Raw genomic sequence first — 21,975 nt, 5'->3', positions numbered from 1 at the left:
ACCACGAATTGAAACTTCATTTAAAATTTTCCGGTCCGGCACAATGTCACTAATTGATCTTCCATACGGCGAAAGAAAAATGATCCCCTCAGTGCAATTTAAACAATGTCTTAAAAGTTCAGTTTTTGATTCCACTTCATCAAAGGAATCGTAGACAAGGTTAATGAACCTCCTCTGCTTCTTAGTGACGCCACTTAGTGTCACGTCTGTCTCCCTTTGTTCATCAGGTATTGTCTTTGACAAATCCAGCTCTGAGTCAGAGACTCTTACTGATGTCAAGTGTTCAAAAACTTTCACTGATCCACCATCTGACAAACCACAAATAAACTTAAAGACATTTTCCAAAGACCTGCACTCGTCCAAGGTTCGGGCCCGGTCGTTAATTTCACCGAGATTTCCTTTAAGGACACATCGGTAGGTGATATACCACGCTGCAAGGAACTCCTGTATGCTCTTGTGAATGAACGATACCATTCCTGCTGGTCGAATATTTTCTGCATACTCATTGACTTGAAGTAAGCCCATAATCCGACTTTCTTCACAAAGGATGGCAGCGGACAGTTGATCGTACTCAAATACATGATCGTCATTTAAAAGACATTCTAAAGCCACCTTTCCGATTTCAGCCAGAATGTCTGTGAAATCTTCAACTTTGCGAAAGTTAGAAGAAGAACATTGCCCTTCATTATGATCCAAAACGAACTGGATGATCGCTACGTACAATTTTGTTTTGGAGTCAGGAAAGCTCTGTTGCTTTCCCTTTTTCCACAAAGTGCAAAAGAAAAGCAGAAGTAGCGGAACCCTCACCAAATCTGTCACGCCTCGCTCGAAAAGATGCTTGCGTAACGCTTCTGCTTGTGGTTCGTCACCAAGCATTCTGATCATAAAGGCCTTTCTGTCCTCTTCACTGAACCCAGTGATCTCAGCATACACGTCCTGAAATTCCTTCAGGTCGTCAGCTTTGGAAATTCGAGTTGTTATCAACACACAACAGTTCCTCAGTTTATTTCCTCGGAAAATCTCAAATATTTCAGAGTTCCATGCGTAATGATACTCGTCGTATCCATCAAAAACCAGCAGAACTTTGTCTTGGTTTTGGGTGATATAACTCAGTAGACCGTCTTTCATGACCGTGTCCTCCTCAGCAAAAATATGAGAGGCGCTTATGACATCACTGAGGCTCTGGTGTTTGGATACTTTTTTGAGATCAATAATAACAGCAAGCTCGAACTTCTTCAGGATAGCTCTCTGTTCATCTGTCAACCTGTTTTCGTCAAGTTCAGCCCAGTCCATTGCCAGTTTCTTCACAAACGTGCTCTTCCCGATTCCAGTCTGCCCTTGCACGAGTATCCTGTTTGACGGCAATCCGTTCTTGTTTTCAGTGAACATATCAGTGTAGTGACTCAAGTCAGCCCGTGATGACCCAGCTGGGGTTTGTTCCTCTTTCACCCAGGACAGTCGAGTGTAGATCTGGTGAATGTTCACATCACATTTTTTGGACCACACAGAGGTTGGCACCGTGGCGGTTCTTTTGTAATGCTCTGCAAGTTTACGCCGACAAACTGGCACATCAAAAGGAAGAACTTCTGTTGGGAGAAAACAAAGGAAATGGTTGACATTTTCATTAAAACTTTTTTAACATTATAATTGGCTGCCAGCAGTTAGCAGCCGAGTCTATCGAATGAATCATTTAGTCAAACATACAAAAATTTTTTAACTAAGTTAACTTTTAAAGTCAACAGGATCAGGGTTTTCCTTTTCAAAGAAAGTTGAAGTCGGATGAAAGGGAAGCAGGCGGAGACAATTTGGGCGAGTAGCGCCCAACCTGAGTGGCGAAGGCGCGAACAACTAGGGGGGTCCGGGGGCGTGCCCCCCCCCGGGAAATTTTAAACATTTGAGCGCTCTGAGATGCAATCTGGTGCATTTTGGGTGCTTAAATTAAGGAAATGAACAGGCTTAACAACACAAGAAATGACAATGTATTTGATAAAATGCAGCCCTTTTCTAGCACGTTGATTGGCAATACCGGGCACATTGCTTATAAATATTAATGTAAAAAACAACACTCGAATCGACCTGGAAGAATTTCACATAAAGATATACTGACACAGAAATCAAAGGTAAACAAAAATACGAACATCACAGAAAATATTTCGCAATTAATTGCGTCCCACACGATCGCCTGAGACTTACTTTACTTCGGACTTGGCCCAAGGTAATATTTGTGATGCTTTGGTTTAGTGAGAATAAGTAGTTCCCAGTTAAAGTATATCTGTTTTAACTAAAACAGTTAAAAGCGGATAAATCAAGAAGATAATCGACCTTTCAAATAGTAATTTATTTAAATGCAAAAATTGAATAATTTACGTATCTTTAAGCTTGAAGGGATGCCAGTGATACATGACTTGACCGCGCAAACTTGTACTGAATGTCACGTACCAGTACACGCGCAAAAATTCTACTTCGTTTTTTGCTGAAATATGTACTTTTTATCGATTTCCGTTTCTTATACGTCATTGTCAGACAACATACAAAGTGTTTATTATTTATCTAAAATATTTTAAATTATATAACAGCAAGAACTCTTTTAGTCGCCGGCGACGGAGCCGTTCGCAGGCGGCGAAAATCGCCGGTCGCCGGCCGAAAAGGAAAACCCTGATTCTTGAGCCTCTTTGTATTCACCAAGCGAGTGAAACAATGTTCCTAAGTTTCCGTAGTCAGCTGCTTCTCCTTTGCTGTCGCCAATTTCCTTTCTAATTGTTAGTGCTTTTTCGGTGTATTCTTGAGCCTTTTTGTATTCACCAAGCGAGCGAAACAATGTTCCTAAGTTTCCGTAGTCAGCTGCTTCTCCTTCTCTGTCGCCAATTTCCTTTCTGATTGCTAGTGCCTTTTCGGTGTATTCTTGAGCCTTTTTGTATTCACTAAGGGACTGAAACAGTGTTCCTAAGTTTCCGTAGGAAGCTGCTTCTCCTCTTTTGTCGCCAATTTCCTTTGTGATTACAAGTGCTTTCTCGCTGTATTCTTGAGCCTTTTTGTATTCACCAAGCGACTGAAACAATGTTCCCAAGTTTCCGTAGCCAGTCGCTTCTCCTTTTCTGTCACCAATTTTCTTTCTGATTTCTAGTGCTTTCTCGGTGTATTCTTGAGCCTTTTTGTATTCACCAAACGACTGAAACAATGTTCCCAAGTTTCCGTAGTCAGCTGCTTCTCCTTTGCTGTCGCCAATTTCCTTTCTGATTGCTAGTGCCTTTTCGGTGTATTCTTGAGCCTTTTTGTATTCACTAAGGGACTGAAACAGTGTCCCTAAGTTTCCGTAGGAAGCTGCTTCTCCTCTTTTGTCGCCAATTTCCTTTGTGATTACAAGTGCTTTCTCGGTGTATTCTTGAGCCTTTTTGTATTCACCAAGTGAGTGAAACAATGTTCCTAAGTTTCCGTAGTCAGCTGCTTCTCCTTCTCTGTCGCCAATTTCCTTTCTGATTGCTAGTGCTTTCTCGGTGTATTCTTGAGCCTTTTTGTATTCACCAAGCGAATGAAATAATGTTCCTAAGCTTCCGTAGTGAGCTGCTTCTCCTTCTCTGTCGCCAATTTCCTTTCTGATTACAAGTGCTTTCTCGGTGTATTCTTGAGCCTTTTTGTATTCACCACGCGAGCGAAACAATGTTCCTAAGTTTCCGTAGTCAGCTGCTTCTCCTTCTCTGTCGCCAATTTCCTTTCTGATTGCTAGTGCCTTTTCGGTGTATTCTTGAGCCTTTTTGTATTCACTAAGGGACTGAAACAGTGTTCCTAAGTTTCCGTAGGAAGCTGCTTCTCCTCTTTTGTCGCCAATTTCCTTTGTGATTACAAGTGCTTTCTCGGTGTATTCTTGAGCCTTTTTGTATTCACCAAGCGAGTGAAACAATGTTCCTAAGTTTCCGTAGTCAGCTGCTTCTCCCTCTCTGTCGCCAATCTCCTGTCTCATTGCAAGTGCTTTCTTGTAATATTCCTCAGCTCTGTCGTATTCCCCAAGCGACTGAACGATTGTACCTAGGTTTCCGTAAATGGTTGCTTTGCTGTCTCTGTCGCCATTTGACACAGTGATTGTCAGTGCTTTCTTGTAATACTCCTCAGCCTTGTGATATTCACACAGTGAATTAAATAATTTTCCTATCATCATGTAACATAGTGCCTCTGTTTGTTTGTCTCCAGTGCTTCTTGTTACTACGGCTGCCTTTTGATAGTATTCTCTAGCCCTTTCAAATTTATTTTGTTTCTGATATATCATTCCCAGTACGAGGCTTACCCTTCCTTCTCTGAGGGTGTCACCAGAGGTATGGTATATGATAAGAAGTTCCTTCGCGTACCTTTCTGCAGACGTGTAATTGGAGACCTTGTATGCCGCGTCGAACATTAGCAAATTTATTTCTTCGTAAAACAAGTGGTATTCTTTTATCCGTGCATTAGAGGTTAGAAAGATCAAAAATTCTTCGCCTAACTTCGTGGCTTGCAAGCCACGACCAGTGTTCAGGAAGAAGGCGACAATAGTTAAAACTATTACCATCCATTCATCTTGGTTGTCCATTATGACGACTTTCGGAAGGTGCGAAAGAAAAGAACGAGACAGTTTTAATTAGGGTGTTTTACAGCCATTCCCACTACGAACAGTCTTCTGGATTTACCGAGAAAGATGATATCGATTGAAAAAAAAAAATTGTTGAAATTTACACTTGGTAGGGAAGTCGAGAGGACTGCTCCTGCCGGGAGCGGCGCTTAAGTTGTATAACCCCTATTGACTTTAATAGTGTTTACATTTCGAGTAACATGCAAAGGGCAAGGGATAATATTTTGTTGATTGAGTCTCGTTAGTTATTCCGAGAGAACGCTCATCAGTTATTGTCTGCCTAGGAAGGAGGGGGTGGGTACGCGTGAATACCAACATCAAACCTGACATCTAGGCAGATAATTTCTCTGGATAGGTACAAAAGATTTTGTGGTAGAAACGTATTATATTGAGCAGAACAGCAAGTTCCTTTTATGACCGTATGACTACTGACCATATTCTAATGAAATTGTATGCTTTAAATACAACGCAGAAAGATAATCAAACCTATCAGAAAACCTTAACCTGCGCTACAAGGCTTCTAAAGGAGGGAAAAAGGGAGGGGGAAGGGAGGGAACAAGAAGGGGAACAAGGAAAAGAACAAGGAGTGAACAAAGGATAAAAAGAATGGGATAAAAGAAATACTCAATGTTCTATATATGGTTTTCTCTGTATGCTCTGCAAGCGATGACTGATCCCCCCTCCCTTTCCCCCTGGAAAACCATGCAGTCCTCAAAATCCTTCGATCCCCCTTCTCCAGGCGATAAATAATGCGTGGTCGCTTAGTTCTGCACAACGTTTTGCTTCTGTCCTAAACCACTGAATAAAATGTATCTCAGTTGATGGTTTGTTCGTTCTTCTGTTTGACATATAATTTTGTAACTGTATGTCGTAGCTTAGAGATCGGTCGGTGAATGAAACAGCTGGTATTGGAAGGATCCACGAGATGATTTTCCCGAAAGTATGCATGATATGGCCACGGGAGGTGAGTCCTCGTTCGTTTAAGTAATTTCATTAGGTAAATAAACATGATTCGTCTGGTCAAGTCGTAATCGTTGTTCAGTGTTCTTGGAAAAGACAGCCTTGAGGTATTTTTCAGTTTCGTCCGATAAATTGTGGGGCGTGTTACAAAATGCGTGGTTCGCAAGAGTCTTAAAAATAGTTGCTCTATCAGGTCACACGGGTTAGAAGCCGCACAAACACTTTCTAAATTTGTCCCATTTCATAATATCTGCGTGATAAGATAAGCAGAAGTTTATGGATGGGCTGAAATTAAAAGCCGAGATCTGCACTAAATACAGACAGTTAGAAAACTTTGAAATTTAAAGAGGTACCCTCAGTGCCACCCTAAAGATATGACAAATAATTCTTATAAATACCTGAGGAGGAAACTTCTTTCAGTGGTCCCACAACATCCGAGAAAGACTCTTTGCATGCCAAGTAGTCTTCTTCTTTGATGACAACATTCAATCTTAAAGCTTTCAGATCAAGTTTCTTTATAAGTTCATTCGTCACGAGGCATCTCTCAGCCATTCTGTCGAGGTTACCATGGCAGCAGTCTCTCCACAGTCTTTCAAGGCTCTCCATGTTGCGGCATTGCACCCGTATTTCTAAGCAGCCACAACCCAATGCCCTTGTGAGCAGGTTGTAGCTATCTTCTATATACTTGAGGAATTCACCCATTCCTTCCATTGAAGAAAGTTTGTTGTTTTTCATGAAAATCGAAATGTACGTCGTAAAGTGCTGGTTGAGTATCTCATGTTTTTCAGCATCAAGATCTTTGGGTAGGACTTTGAGCTTAATCTCATGCAGCGCCGTAACTGTGCCCATAATTAAAAAAGTAATAATACTTATAAGTGATCACACAACCTCATCTCTTGCCTACATTATTTCTAACACTGTTGTAACCTGACAAAAGAATATTGATAAAGGCACAATCAAGAGAATAGGTTTCTAGCACAGTACCTTCCGTAAAGCAGAGTGGCAATGTCCGTTAAAATCGAAGACGTTACATAACTTACGTGGCCAGCGCACAAAGCAACGGAGGGGAATAGGACTTTTTTTAAAGGGGGGGAGGGGGAGGGGAATGAGATGCAACAGTGTAATACGGAACGCAACGGTGTTCACGTTAACTAGAAATGTTTTTAACTCTTGATAGGTCAATATTTACTACGTATTGAAATAATATGAGACGCATTGTAAATTTCATCATTTCATTGCCTAGTAAATAAACAAAACATATTAAGATTATTTTCTCTTCTAATTTTCTTAGGGAAGCCCTGAAGTGGAGCAAGAAAAAAGTCTGAAAGATTCAAATCAGGGGAGCTAACTGAAACATGAAAGAGATAAAACATACTTGTGAGAAGATCAAATATACTTGTGAGAAGTCTTACCCTGGTCAGCAACTTCTTTCGATGGTGTCAAAGCTTGTAACATTTTCTCCTGCCCATGTACGATTTTCTCCTGCCCACGTACGATTTTCTCCTGCATTTTCTTCATCGCGCCCAGCTCTTCTTTAACATTATCTTCATCCTTTTTCCACTCACTAAGGAGTCCCATGTAGTGATCTTCAACATCAGGGTCCATGGTCTCGTTTCTCAGTGTATCAATAGCAGCTTGATAACTAGCGCCTCCCAGTCTGATCAGAGTGTCCCGGATGTCACGCCAGTAGTCATTGAACTTGATGTCATCAACAGAAGCTTTCTCAGCGTGACCGTACACAGTGTTCCTAAAAAACTTCACTCGGGCAATGTCCGCTTCCTTACTGAGGTCTGTTACGGCGGGTAATGCGTCCCAGCCGGTGGGCGGAGTAGTTAAACCGCACAAGTTTCGTAGCAAAACCATCAGGAGGGTCGTGTCAAAGTTACTTGAAGACACTGAATTTGGAATGGCAGGGAAAAGTTTTCCCCATTGTGTTGCATTGATAATCCTCTTTGCTTTAAGAGACTGTAAAGTGGCTGTGTTTGCCGCCAAAACTGTGTGCAGATTTGCTGGAGCGTGGATGGCATTTAACGTGTCTCGAAGAGCCTGGGTTCCAATATCAACTAACAGACGACACAACCTGGCATAGTTCGTTGTCTCCTTTGTGGATGAGGTAACTGGTGCAGCACTGGCCATGAGTAAGATCTGCAATATTTAAAAAAAAAAAATTTTTTTTTCTATTTCTCTTTGCCTCTCTGTGATCCCCCAAGCAACTTCTGCGTGAACGGAGACGTTTTTAACCTGGTGACAATAAGGACCAGCCAGGTCGGAGTGTATAGAGGGTAAACTCCTGTTAGTACCGAAATTTGAAAGGTAAACCATACTTCAACCACACTTAGTTAGGAATCAAACGTTACACTGACTGACGTGAATAGCTTCCCGAGTTGTTCCGGCCTTTTTTTGTGTAAATAATAATATTGGTAAAAAAAAATAATAAAAAACAAATAATTTTCGCCTCCGTTCGCCTAAAAAGGCAAAACAAAATCACGCCAGGTTTGTAGGCCACTGTAGCTGATCGCAAACTTGTAGCGTTCATAAGACGCCTTCTCTGCAAAGTAGTAGAGTAAGTCAGCGCGAGGTTTCTTAGGAGTCTGGCACTGATAATGAGTTGATATTGAAAGGGCGTATTTGTTTATTCCTACTATTCACACATTGGAAAAAAATACACAAGAACAGCCAAAGCCGGAGAAGAATTTACAAGAGTAAATTTAACTAAAATAATTACAATACAATTAAACCAGGAAAGAAAAGGTCAGTCAGAAAAAAACTTACAATTGAGATACAATACTTGGCAGCTAGTTTAAATATTTAAACGATTAATAATGAAATCCTACAAACCACACAAACAAATACAAACAAATACACCTTACATAGTCCCATAAGGTATGCAGATTATGCGTAGGCTAATTAATTACTCAGAGATAAATACAGTCTTAAGTTTTTTTTATAGTTGCTTACTGTGAGATTATTGCGCACAGATAACGGAATATCATTCCAAATAATAGGAGCTTGCCAAGTGATAGCAAATTGATACTTATGACAGGTTTTATGCTGATTAAAACGTGAACGAGTCAAATAATTGTGATATTCAGAATTATCAAAGGCTCTGTGAGCCAAGTCGTGAATTGGATAAGCCAATGTAATTTGTGTCGTCAATAGAAATGGGTGTTTGATTTCCATACTAGGGTATGAATCGTTAGACTGGTAAATGAACATTTTGAGGAATATGACGTGAAATTAAATTAGGTCTCAAAGACAGAAAATATGGCCTGATTAGGATTTAGTGTAAGACAATCACTGTTCCAGATTTTACTGTAAAGGTTTGTGGAAAGAAAGTTCAAAAGGGTGCTGTTTCTGTTTATCATAAATATTGTTCCAATATTGAGCTCAGTGTTTACTTGCGATGCAAGCATAGGGATAGGAATGTAAAAGCTTATGCGCTGGATGGAACGCTCGGACATAAGGATAAGCACATATGCATAAGATTATCAAAACGTTGCCTTCTTTTTATGCTTATACTGTCTAGTTAAGACTTGGTTGGCATAAGCGGAAGGATAAACATAAGCGAAAAACTTTCAGGCAATCAGCAAGCACTCTACTGCTTATACCAACCATGTCCCTATTTAACATAACATCGACTGAGCGCTTGTGCTCATGTTTATGTTGCAGCTGTGCCCACCTGCGCATTAGCTTGTTAAGTTTATGCTTATGCTGTGTTGCAACTGAGTACCGCGCTTCAAGCCTGTTTCGCACCTCTGAGATAATTATTAGCACGAGGATGAAAACAAGTACAAGGATGTTCACACTAATAACATACGCATACACAGTGCGAGTTACACCATTGAAGAAACAGCATATCGATTGATTGAACTTATGCTTGAGCTTATTTCACTGCAGTTCCCACTTGTGAACCACTTTCCAACGTCGATACAGCTCCATGAATACCAAGGAAGCCTTAAACGAGTCAGTTTACGAGCAGTTGGCCGTGAGCGACACTTCAATATCGGACTATCGGCGAGCAGCGACTCGAGCCGTTTGAGCCCGCGGTTGAAATAACCAAAAGATCAGCCCTTTTACATAAAATTTCAACCTAATCTAATGTGGCACCTGAGTGACCTTCCGGTAAAAAGCAAAGCTGTGGATTTCGCTGTCAGAGAAGCGACGTAGGTGGTTCAAATCCGCTGCACTCGAGTAAATATTGCGTTTTGATTAACTTCCTTTCTTTGTTTTCTTTTTTTTCTTTTTCGGACACAATAATCATTTTTCTGGATATATATATTCAAAAATAGAAGACTTGACGCCATAAATGAAACATACGCTGCAAGAGATAAAAGTGTATTCGGAGATTGGGCAAACTTTAATTCACAAATGAAAAACGTATACTTTTTTACTCTTTCAAGATTATCATTGGCTTCTTTTTCACCCCACAACTATTCTTAGCAACAAAGGTCGCCATTTCGTTTGTTTATCACTCGCCAAAAACTATCAAATGCATTCAAAAGCCTAAAATAGAATCAAGTTTACAGGAATCGACCAACCGAGCGAGTGAGCGAGCGCGCGCCATTCATCACATCATACCTACAACTCGCTCTTGCGCCTGCGCGCAATTCACGAGTTAAAAATGAAGCATCCAAGAAACAGGAGTAGGTAAAAGCTTATCAAAATGTGAGAATACAAAACAGGCAACATGGAATTTACAAATAGAATAAAGTGAAAGAATATTATGGTTAGAAAAAAGGGGTTTAGAGGATGTGCGCGGAGGAGAAAAAGTAATTATACAAACGGCTTTCTTTTGAAGTACATAAAGGAGTTTAAGGTAAGAAGCATCAGTGGATGTCCATATTAAACTGCCATAATTTAGGTAAGGTAGGAAAAGAGAATTATATAAAGTTTTCAAAGTAAAGTAAGTATCGCCTTGACTTGCACCAGACTTCTATTACTTTAGAGACTTTATTACAGACAGCAGAGATATCCGGTTTCCAAGATAAATTTTCATGAATGATAATCCCGAGAAATTTGTCTTCCAGTACACTCATGATGAGAGAATTATTTATAAATATTTTTATATCTGAGGAGTCAGTTTGTTTACGTCGAGGGTGAAAAATGATGAATATAGACTTGGCAAGATGAACAGTGAGTTTGTTAGCATTAAAGCAAGAAGAAACACGAGAGAGGTCTACATTGAGAATGGTTGCTAAGGTAGCCAGGTCATTATGACAAAGAAAGATATTTGTATCATCAGCAAAGAGAATGACAGACAAGAGGTTGTAGACATGAAAAAGATCATTAATGTATAAAAGAAAAGTAGAGGTCCAAGAGGGACCCGAGGGAACCCCACAAACGACCGGATTATATGAAGAGGTATGATCATGGACCACAATGCACTGCTGTCTGTGGGACAAATGGCTAGTCAGCCAGGTTGATGGGATACCTCTAATGCCTTAAAAGTTAGATTATCCAGAAGTGTATCGTGATTGACTGTATCAAATACTTTCTTTGGATCAGTGAAGACTCCAACAGTGTACTGGTTGTTTTCAAAACCTTCATAAATATTATTGACAAGTTCTAAGATGGCCATAGCAGTAGAGTGATGTGGTCTGAATCCATACTGGTGATGATTTAGAATATTAAACTTTGGGAGAAATCCTGATAACCTGAGGTAATTAGAGAACAAAGAAGGGTCATCATCTTTAAAAACTGGGATAATCTTTGCAATTTTGAGTTTATCAGGAAAGACACCATGTTCAAATGATAGATTGCATATATGGTATAAAGGAGCAGCAAGTAAATCAATTGTTTCTTTGATGGGAGACATACAAAGACCATCCACACCCTCACACTTGCTATTTTTTAGACAATGAACAATAGAGGCCACTTCGTCAGGAGAAGTGGGATTTAGAAAGAAACAGTCAGCAAAGTGACCAACAAGGAAATCTTTAGTTAGAAGAGAACTGAATAGATGGAACTTTACTGGCCAGAGAGGGTCCTATGTTAGCGAAGAAATTATTAAAGTTACTAGCAGTACGTGAAGGGTCTGAGCATACACCGGTACCGTCTTTCATATTACAAAAATGTTGTTCAGATTTCTTTTTAGATATAATCTGCTTAATAACTGACCAAGTCTTCCTCAGGTCTGAGCTAACCGAGACTAGTTTGTGATGAAAATATTTTTTCCTAGCAACTCTAATGAGAAAATTATACTTATTTTGATACTTGTTATATCTAGTTTTGTTTGATTCAGTAGGGTTTGTTTGGAATTGTTTATAAAGAGAATTCTTCCTTTTACAGGATAAAAAAAGACCTTTTGAAAACCAGGGTTTAGAATAACGCCCGGATTCAGGGAATACAGGTTTAAGTGGAAATGACATATGATACGCTGAAATAAGAAGACTAGAGAATGTGTCATAGGATTCATTGGGAGAGACAGAGTTACAGATTAACAGACCAATCAATGGTTTCCAATTTAGACCTGAATGCTGCAATTGTTGTAGAGTTAATGAGGAGTATTAATCTCTTTCTGGAAGGTGTTTCAGCATCTAATTTTAGATGAGTAACTTGGAAAATTGGGAGATGATCAGATAAATCAGAGTAGGAAATGCCACTATTCATACAGTGTTTGATATTATTTGTAAATATATTATCAATAAGAGTTGCAGTTGTGGAAGTTATGCGAGTTGGCTTAGAAATCAAAGGCTATAGACTATTAGATACCATAAGATTGATGAACTCATAAGAAGGTTGGTGGGATTGTGAATTAAGGATATTAATATCAAAATCACCCATGAGATAAGATATCTTATTCTCAAAGCTGATAGTAGAAAAAAATGCCCTGGAGAGAGTTGTTAAACTCAGTAACTGAGGCATCAGGGGGCCGATAAAAGCAGCCAACAATGATATTCTTTCTGTGTAGTTGAATAATTTCAACAAGGACTGACTCATACACAGCATTATCAGAGGATTGAAGATCAGTTCTAAGCTTGAATTTTAAGTGAGACTGAATAAAAATACCAACCCCGCCACCGGCTTTATGTTCTCTGTGATTAGAGATAAAATGGTAGCCAGGTAAATGGAATAAATCAGAATTAGACCTATGTAACCAGGTTCAGAAACAGCTGTAATAGAGAAAGGCCTGTTCAATGTAAGAACAAATTCTGATAAGTCATCAAGGTGTTTAGGCAGGGCGAATATTAATATGAAGTGATGAAAATGTATCAGGACAAAGTGGTGACATTTTATTAAATTCTGTGGAGGTTAGATAGAGGCAGTTAGAAAGTTGTAACAGTATCTGATTGTGCGATTACATAATGCGAGAGTTTTTATGTCACGCGTTGTCTACATTACGTGAATCGTCACGTGCAGTATTTTTCCCGCCTTTTGCTTTATGTATTACTGTGATCCTAAAATAAATGGTTGAGTTAAAACAACACAACACTTTACATGGTTGTCAGGAGCGGGATTTGACACTAAAAGGTCGAAAACCCCACTAGAATCGAAGATAAACTCAACACTAGCATCTAAGGACAAGAAATTAGCGACCTAGTTGGTTTCGAAACGCCCAAAATAGACTGGACTCCCGGACCCGACTTGCCACAACGACTGCAAAGCTTTCGACAGAAATGCGAGTTATTATTTGATGGCCCACTTAAAGCCCGTTCCACCAAACAAAGATGTTGATACGTACTTCTTTGGACCCGAGATTACGGTCTCGACCTATTCAACACATGGAATTTAAACCCAGAAGCCGCAACCAAGCTCGATAAATATTGGAAGCGATTCGAGGAACACGTAAAACCACTCAAATCACATCCTTCACCGCTTCTATCTTCGAAACCTGAGACAGAACGGACGACCCTCGATGATTTCTTGACAGAGGCTACGCTAATTATCCAAAACCGTGAGTTTCCTTTCTGATTGCTAGTGCTTTCTCAGTGTATTCTTGAGCCTTTTTGTATTCACCAAGCGACTGAAACAATGTTCCTAAGTTTCCGTAGCCAGCTGCTTCTCCCTTTCTATCGCCAATTTCCTTTCTGATTGCTAGTGCTTTCTCAGTGTATTCTTAAGCCTTATTGTATTCACCAAGCGAGTGAAACAATGTTCCTAAGTTTCCGTAGTCAGCTGCTTCTCCTTTTCTGTCGCCAATTTCCTTTCTTATTGTAAGTGCTTTCTCGGTATATTCTTGAGCCTTTTTCACCAAGCGCCTTAAACAATGTTCCTAAGTTTCCGTAGTCAGCTGCTTCTCCTTTTCTGTCGCCAATTTCCTTTCTGATTCCCAGTGCTTTCTCGGTGTATTCTTGAGCCTTTTTGCATTCACCAAGCGAGTGAAACAATGTTCCTACGTTTCCGTAGGTAGTTGCCGTTCTCAGTCTTTGTCACCAATTTTCTTTCTGATTACAAGCGCTTTCTCGGTGTATTCTTGAGACTTTTTGTATTTACCAAGTGAATGAAACAATGTTCCTAAGTTTCCGTAGTCAGTTGCTTCTCCCTTTCTATCGCCAATTTCCTTTCTGATTGCCAGTGCTTTCTCAGTGTATTCTTGAGCTTTTTTTTGTATTCACCAAGCGACTGAAAAAGTGTTCCTAAGTTTCCGTAGTCAGCTGCTTCTCCCTTTCTATCGCCATATTTTTTCTGATTGCAAGTGCTTTCACGGTGTATTCTTGAGCCTTTTTGTATTCACCTGAAGCGAGTGAAACAATGTTCCTAAGTTTCCGTAGTCAGCTGCTTCTCCCTCTCTGTCGCCAATTTCCTTTCTGATTGCTAGTGCTTTCTCAGTGTATTCTTGAGCCTTTTTGTATTCACCAAGCGACTGAAAAAGTGTTCCTAAGTTTCCGTAGGCAGTTCCTTCTCCGTCTTTTACCACATGAAGATCAAGAAAAAGCGTGCTCCGTGTCTTTACTATCCCAACTCGTCCGCATCGCGGCAGCTTCTTCTCAGAGGCGGGGACGTGTCTGTTAATCCCGGCCCTTCCACCAACGATCGTCTCCTAAAATGCCTTTCATTTAATGCACAAAGCCTAAAAAGTAAACACAAGTCTCCTCGCAGCGAATCGTTCTGCCAGATTCATGCATTTCAAAAGCTGGTTTACACTAACGAATACGACATCATTTGTGTTACCGAGACTTGGCTCAAAGATTTTTTCCTGGACTCTGAGATTTTGGATGCCGGCTAGACTATCTTTAGACGCGATAGGGTTGAACGTGAAGGCGGGGGTGTGCTAATAGCAGTAAAGGTCAATCTTGATTGCCGTCGCAGATCTGACTTAGAAACAGGGCTCGGAATGTTATGCGTCGAGTTAAACCTCGCGTGTTCTTCTAAATTAGTAATCAGTGTTATTTATAGACCACCTGACTCTACACCAAGCTATGATTTTTACTCCGTCACGGAGTTTATGTCTCTTCTCAATATCTCTGCTCGTTTCCTCAAGAGCCATTCCTTAATTCTTGGGGACTTCAATTATCCTGCCATCAAGTGGATTGAAGGCTGCGGCTTTTCGAACTTTACGAACTCTGCCGATTCTGCTTTTTGTGAAACTTTACTCGACCACTCTCTACTGCAAGTGAACCCTTTTCCGACCCACAAGGAGAATATTTTGGATTTAATAATAACTGATGCACCTGACCGCATTATGAACACTGCGACCTTAACTCCTCTACTGGCTGGCCTTGTGACCGATCACGACCTACTTGAATTTGACTAGGTTGCTAGGCCTCGTAGGGTAAAGAAACCTGCCCGCTATGCCTATAAATTTAAATCAGCTAACTTCGAGATCAGATCAAATACGGAATTTGTCCCATTGTTCATGTGCAAAATGGTTGGAAAACCACGACGCACAGTTGGAAAAGAGCAAGAAATAAATGTTGAATTTTCTGCAAATACTGTCTTTGTCACCAATTTTCTTTCTGACTAGAGGCGCTTTCTCGGTGTATTCTTGAGACTTTCTGTATTCACTAAGGGAGTGAAACAATGTTCCTAAGTTGCCGTAGTCAGCTGCTTCTCTCTTTCTGTGGCCAATTTTCTTTCTTATTGTTAGCGCTTTCTTGTAATATTCCTCAGCTCTGTCGTATTCCCCAAGTGACTGAAAGATTGTACCTAGGTTTCCGTAAATGGTTGCTTCGCTATCTCTGTCGCCATTTGACACAGTGATTGTCAGTGCTTTCTTGTAATACTCTTCAGCCTTGTGATAATCACACAGTGAATTAAATAATTTTCCTATCATCATGTAACATAGTGCCTCTGTTTGTTTGCCTGCAGTACTTCTTGTTATATCAGCTGCCTTTTGATAGTATTCTCTAGCCTTTTTAAATTCATTTTGTTTGTGATATATCTGTCTCAGTACCAAGCTTAGTCTCCCTTCTGTAAGTGTGTCACCAGAGGCGTGATGTATGATAAGAAGTTCCTTCGCATATCTTTCTGCAGATGTGTAATTGGAGGCCTTGTATGCCGCATGAAACATTAGCAAATTTATTTTCCTGGAAAACCAGTGGTATTCTATTATCGGTGCATTAGAGGTTAGAAAGATCAAACATTCTTTGCCTAACTTCGTGGCTTGTAAGCCACGACCAGTGTTAAGAAGGAAGGCAACAACAGCTGCAAAGATAACGGATTCTGCCACTTACTCTCAAGAATTGTTTTATTTTTTTAATTTATTTAAACACTTTCACCAGAGTGTGGTGAGGGTCGCACAACAGAGCGAAGGTAATCACAACACTTTCCAACAATCCCAATATGATTAGTTGGTCAGATGTGTTTGATTTTTCTTGCCTTTAATTTCTCTACTCAAGAGATGTGCACTTGGAGTCTCGCTCTTGAATGGTCGAAAAGTATTAAGTGTCACCGTATAAAGCGGTTACCCTGTATTAGGCGGTCGGTTGTCAGAGTCCCAAATTTGTTTCCCCTTAATCATTGTAATTATCACCTCTTTTAACCGGTCACACATATTAGGCGAACCTAGTTACCTTTGAGTGAGTCCCAACGGCCTGTTTGTGTCGTCTTGCACCTGTATAGGACGGTCATTTATAGCGAAACCACTCAAGTAAAACTAAGATTAATCTTTCAGGTATAATTTAAGTCCTATTTCTCTCCGGAAATCAATGTTGGTAGTACTTTTGAGCGGGTTTTTGTACATTAGCGGTCAATTTTGGCGTAAAATGCCGTTTTTTGTCCTGTTCGGCTCAGAAATGACGTCATTTTCTGAATTTTGGTCGGACCATGAAAGTCACTCCTTTGCTCGCTCCTTCTATCACTTCCGGTTCCTGTTAAACCCGTGGTGTTTTCGGTCTCACTTCGTGAGATTTCACGGAAATGGGAAACAGGTACTCCGCCGGTCACGTCACTGTGCCGAAGTGAAGTAAATTTCTGTTTTTGACAAACTTGTGGAAATCGACTTGACACTTTTTATTCGCCGAGCATTTATCTACTTACCACCTTCAACAGTGGTCTTGTTTATTTAAGCTTCACCGAAAGAGTATACTAGTGCGCATGACCAAACTTCTCACTTTGCACTACAGTTCTTACAAAGGACTAAAATCGCTCTTCATGTTATTTAAGGAAGAAAATAAAATCTCAGCAGATAACCAAGTGACCAATTGATTCCAACCAATTCGGTTCGATCGCCCACCTCAACACTCTTTTCGTTATTATTCTTTTCTGGCATTTGGTTTAAAATCAAAGGAAAAATGTCAACATGACAAACACACAGTTCTACAACAATTACCTTCCGTCTAAAGTTTCTTGAAATCCAGATAAAATACTGAAGCTCCACTTTCCCTGAAAAAAATAACAAGGTGTTACAATTACTTGTTAAAACACAAAACACCTGCCATGTGGAGGGGACAACTCCAAGTAGAAGTAGTAGGCGCCCGTGATGGCTGCCACGAATTTTCACGCTCTGATATTAGTTCTATATTTCTCCTTACTACAAAGCAAAGTTCCCTCATTTCTGGGTTCGACCCATTTATTTAAAGATGGCAGTTATTTATTTTATCCATGGAGTTCTACTGGAGACCAGAAGAATGACTTTCCATGGTTCTTCATTTCAAGCCAGCCTACAGTGGTTCGACGCTCATTGAGTTCAACGGGTTTCTGCCAAACGAGAGTCCCACTATCTAAATGGACTAAGCATGGGTATTTATCACTGTTGATTCCTGGTCATGATCCACCGCTTGATTTAACGGTGTACAAAGATGTTCTTAGAAATCCTGGTCCTGGAAGTTTTCAGAATGAATTTCATCGAAGTTTTCAGAATGAATTTCATCGGAGCTGCGATTTGCATACGCACTGTTCCTCTATAACTACAACTGCATATTCCCGTACGGAATTACTTGGTATTCCGCATCGCTTCAATTGTTCCCTTGATTGTTCCATTGTTCCTGTATTGAAGTTAATTGGTATTTTTAAATATCGAGGACGCGGAGGTGATCAACGAATAAGACAGCGAAAGATCCCTGTGCTTATTTCTTGTCGTCCAGATATTGCTCGTTCTAACTATATGATCTCTCGTACTCTGGTTAATATTAACATTGATCAGCAAGAGTCAGGAAAACAATTAAAATTATGCTGCCTAAATTCTAGATCACTGAAGAATAAATCTGCTGACTTTGTTTGTTACGTGGAGTCGTGTGCAGCAGATATTATTACCATCACTGAGACCTGGCTTACAGCTGACGATACTGCACATCGTGTTGAGATCACTCCTCTTGGATTCAAGTTTCTGGACCAACCACGACCAGGTCGTATCGGGGGAGGAACTGCTATATTGCTCAGAGATAACATCAATGTAAATAAAGTTAATGCCGGTGATCGTAATTCTTTCGAGTTCTCAGAATGGATTATAAAGCATAGGTCCTTTACAGTACGGACTATTATTATATACCGTCCACCATATTCGACAAACCATCCAGTTACTATCAGAACATTCATCGCGGAGTTCTCTACATATTTGGAATCCGTTGTTATGTCGTCTGAACCGTTGCTGATAACCGGGGATTTCAACAAACATGTTGATCAGCTGAGTGATCCAGATAGTGATATTTTTCTTGAGTTACTTGAATCTATGGGTTTCCTCCAACATGTGGATAAACCGACGCATCGGTCGGGTCACACCCTTGATCTGATTATCACTCGACAATGTGACGTTGTTCTGGCTAGTGCTCCCACGACTGACTACTTTCTATCAGACCACTGTTCTGTCTTATGTGACCTCAATTTTGTGAAACCGGCCTTACCAACAAAAACAATATCCTACAGGAAAATTAAAGATATTGATCGGCAAATTTTACGTGATGAGTTGGCGGAAACTAAGTTGTGCCTGAATAGTCCTAACACCCTAGATGATCTTGTTGAATGTTATAATTCAACTCTTTCTTCACTTCTTGATCGGCATGCTCCACTGTTAACTAAGAGATTTAAAATCAGACCTCTTGTGCCCTGGTTTAATAATGATATTAAACAAGCGAGGAAGGAAAGGCGTAGGGCAGAAAAAAAATGGCGCCGAACTGGCTGTGCTTCTGATTTTTTGGAGTTTAAATCTAAGAGGAACTACACCACTTATCTTATGAATACTGCGCGTCGTGAATTTTTTAAGGAATTCATCGATAAGAACAGTTCCAATCCGAGGGATTTGTTCACGACAACTAAGAAACTACCGAAGCATGATCATGTTGTTCCTTTTCCACCATCAAATAATTTATTAACTCTTGCCAATGAGATGGGCACGTTCTTTATTGATAAGATCAGAACGATTCACGCTAAGCTTGATAAATTAACATCTTCAGCTTTATCAGAAGTTTTTGTCGATGATACTGAATCATGGTCTGGTGCTTTGATGAATCATTTTAAACCATTGTCAGAAGGAGATGTGCGTAAACTCATTGAAGGTTTTCCTAAGAAAAGTTGTATTTTGGATCCCATGCCAACGTCTTTGGTGATTAACTGTATTGACGTGCTTCTTCCAGTTATTACTAAAGTCATTAATCTGTCCTTGGAGTCTGGTTCGTTCGCATTAAACTGGAAATGTGCACTGGTTAATCCATTATTAAAGAAGACCGGTCTTGATCTGGTATTTAAGAACTATAGGCCAGTCAGTAATCTTCAGTATGTGTCAAAACTTACTGAAAGAGCTGTCTTCAATCAGTTGCATGAACATATGATGGCAAATAGCATTTATCCCTTATTCCAGTCTGCATATAGAAAATACCACAGTACTGAGACTGCATTACTGAGAGTAATGAATGATATTCTTTTAAAGATGAACTCCCAACATGTAACGTTATTGGTTCTATTGGATCTTAGCGCAGCATTTGACACAGTGTCCCACGATGTGTTGCTCGATCGTTTGCATAATGATGTTGGTTTACGTGGGAATGCTTTCAAATGGTTCCACTCCTATCTTTCTCAAAGAAGCCAGCGGGTCTCTATACATGGTACTCTGTCCAATTATTTTGAATTGGACTATGGTGTTCCACAGGGCTCTTGCCTTGGACCTTTATTATTCAAAGTTTATGCATGAAAGCTATTCGCTATCATAAAGAAACATCTTCCTAGTGTGCATTGCTTTGCTGATGATACGCAATTGTATCTTAGCTTCAAGTCTGATGATAAGTCTAGTCTTGTTGAAGCTGTCGGTGCTATGAATAGATGTATTTGTGACTTAAGAAATTGGATGATTAGGGATAGGTTAATGATTAATGACGATAAAACTGAGTTGATCTTAATAGGAACTAGACAACAATTAGGTAAGATCAACGATGAATGGAATATTTCCGTTGGTGATTGTGATATTTACCCTAGTTCCTGTGTTAGAAATCTCGGTGCATGGTTTGATAATAAGTTGTCTATGTCAACGCACGTCAATAAAATTTGTAATTCCGCGTTTTATCACCTACATAATATTAGGAGGATTAAGAATTATTTATCTCGCGATTCGTTATTGACGCTTATTCATGCTTTTATCACTAGTCGTTTAGACTATTGTAATGGACTTTTGTATGGCCTTCTTAAGTCGCAAATAGCCAAATTGCAACGTGTGCAGAATGCTGCGGCTAGACTTGTACTGAGTTTAAGTAAGTATTCGCATATTTCTCCTGCGCTTTGTCAACTTCATTGGTTACCAGTACAACATTGTGTTCATTTTAAGATCATAATTTTAACATTTAAAGCTATTCGTGGATGGGCGCCTAGGTATATCATTGAACTAATTAACATCAAGCCTAGGTCTGTATATAATCTTACATCAAATCAAAGTTTATTACTTGACCCTCCTAAGGGGAAAATGCTTGCCACGTTGGGGGACAGATCATTCTCTGCTGCTGCCCCGTACTTATGGAATGCTCTGCCAGCTGAATTACGTGATATTCAATCATTTTCCATTTTTAAATGTAAGCTGAAAACTTATTTATTTCGTGCAGCTTTCTCAAAGTACCCTGTCTGACAATTACTTTATTAGTATTACTAATTAAGTTCCTTATTAAGATCCTTATTCCTAATTAAGATCCTTATTATAGATATTCCATATTATTCTTATTTTTAACATACATTGTTAATATTAATGTACATGTAATTAGTTTTATAAATTTGAATTTACTGTAGTATTTTAAGTTGTTAAGCGCTGTTGATCATTAAATGAAAATTGCGCTCTAGAAGTTATTAAATTGAATTAAATTAAACTCTCAGTGTTATTTAGGTCATAGACACCTACACAAGAAATACGAGTGACAATTCTGTGTTGTAAAGGTTTTCGTCTGAACGCTGGTCGGGAAACGAGCCCGCGGATAGAAGACCGGACTCGATAAAGAGGCCGAAATCGTGCTGAGATTTTCTCTCCCTCTGGATATCTATGCATAGAGTACTTCAAGGAAGAACGGGAAAAAACTTATATACCGCATGTCCATACTTCTTAGGCAAATTTTCAGCATGTTCATAATTGTAAACCAAATTTTTTTAGCAGCAAACTCGGGGATGCTACTTCTGGTTCGGAATTCGTTCGAAATCAGCCCACTTAGTTTGGAGGCATCAGATTTAGTCAGAGAAATAAAGATCAAGTGGATGATGTTTTAGGCGTTAGATCTACGCAAGTATTTACCGAGATATCTTTAAGATGTATTAGATTCTCTGGATCTTTTCTTTGGACCCGTGTGATGCCACTGGTTTACTTCCTCCACAATTATTTAGTCAACCACAACGTTAATATTAGAGATTCATCGAGAAGATGGCTCTCTGTAGAACAGATTACGCTTAAGACATTACGAAATTAATCAAAACTGATTCATGAGCTGTAAAATTGCTCAACAGACAATACTTACCGTGTTGTCCGCTTTCAAAAGTGAAAAGTTAAGATCTTATTGAAGAAGAATGCATCACGTGACCATGATGTTTGCTTTTCAACCACCCCTTCTTCTTCATCGTCACGTCATACAATAACATTT

At 39.7% G+C, this 21,975-nt stretch overlaps 1 protein-coding gene and 1 pseudogene across 3 annotated transcripts in view; both read right to left on the bottom strand.

Annotated features, from left to right (window-relative positions):
* Window positions 1-21,900, bottom strand: part of LOC111347506 (uncharacterized) — a 23,756-nt gene extending 1,856 nt beyond the window's left edge. The window contains exons 1-5 of one of the 3 annotated variants that reach the window (XM_088726128.1): window positions 21,853-21,887; window positions 17,268-17,320; window positions 6,970-7,702; window positions 5,956-6,396; window positions 1-1,586 (exon numbers count right to left, since the gene is read on the bottom strand). The exon at window positions 1-1,586 is cut by the window's left edge and continues 1,856 nt beyond it. In XM_088726128.1, the coding sequence (XP_088582254.1) occupies window positions 1-1,586; window positions 5,956-6,396; window positions 6,970-7,693 (2,751 nt within the window). In that variant the 5' untranslated portion in view covers window positions 7,694-7,702; window positions 17,268-17,320; window positions 21,853-21,887. Of the gene's footprint in view, window positions 1,587-2,319; window positions 4,567-5,955; window positions 6,397-6,969; window positions 7,703-17,267; window positions 17,375-21,852 lie in introns of those variants that run through there. The other 2 variants (XM_022954746.2, XM_088726129.1) reach the window with 2 other exon arrangements.
* On the bottom strand, window positions 11,494-12,788 carry LOC148729564 (uncharacterized; annotated as a pseudogene).
* Window positions 21,901-21,975: the final 75 nt, after the last annotated feature.

This window comes from Stylophora pistillata, chromosome 6 (genome assembly GCF_964205215.1).
Source record: "Stylophora pistillata chromosome 6, jaStyPist1.2, whole genome shotgun sequence".
NCBI lineage: Eukaryota > Metazoa > Cnidaria > Anthozoa > Scleractinia > Pocilloporidae > Stylophora > Stylophora pistillata.
The sequence above is the reverse complement of the archived record's forward strand: the minus strand, read 5'-3'. Positions and strand labels throughout refer to the sequence as shown.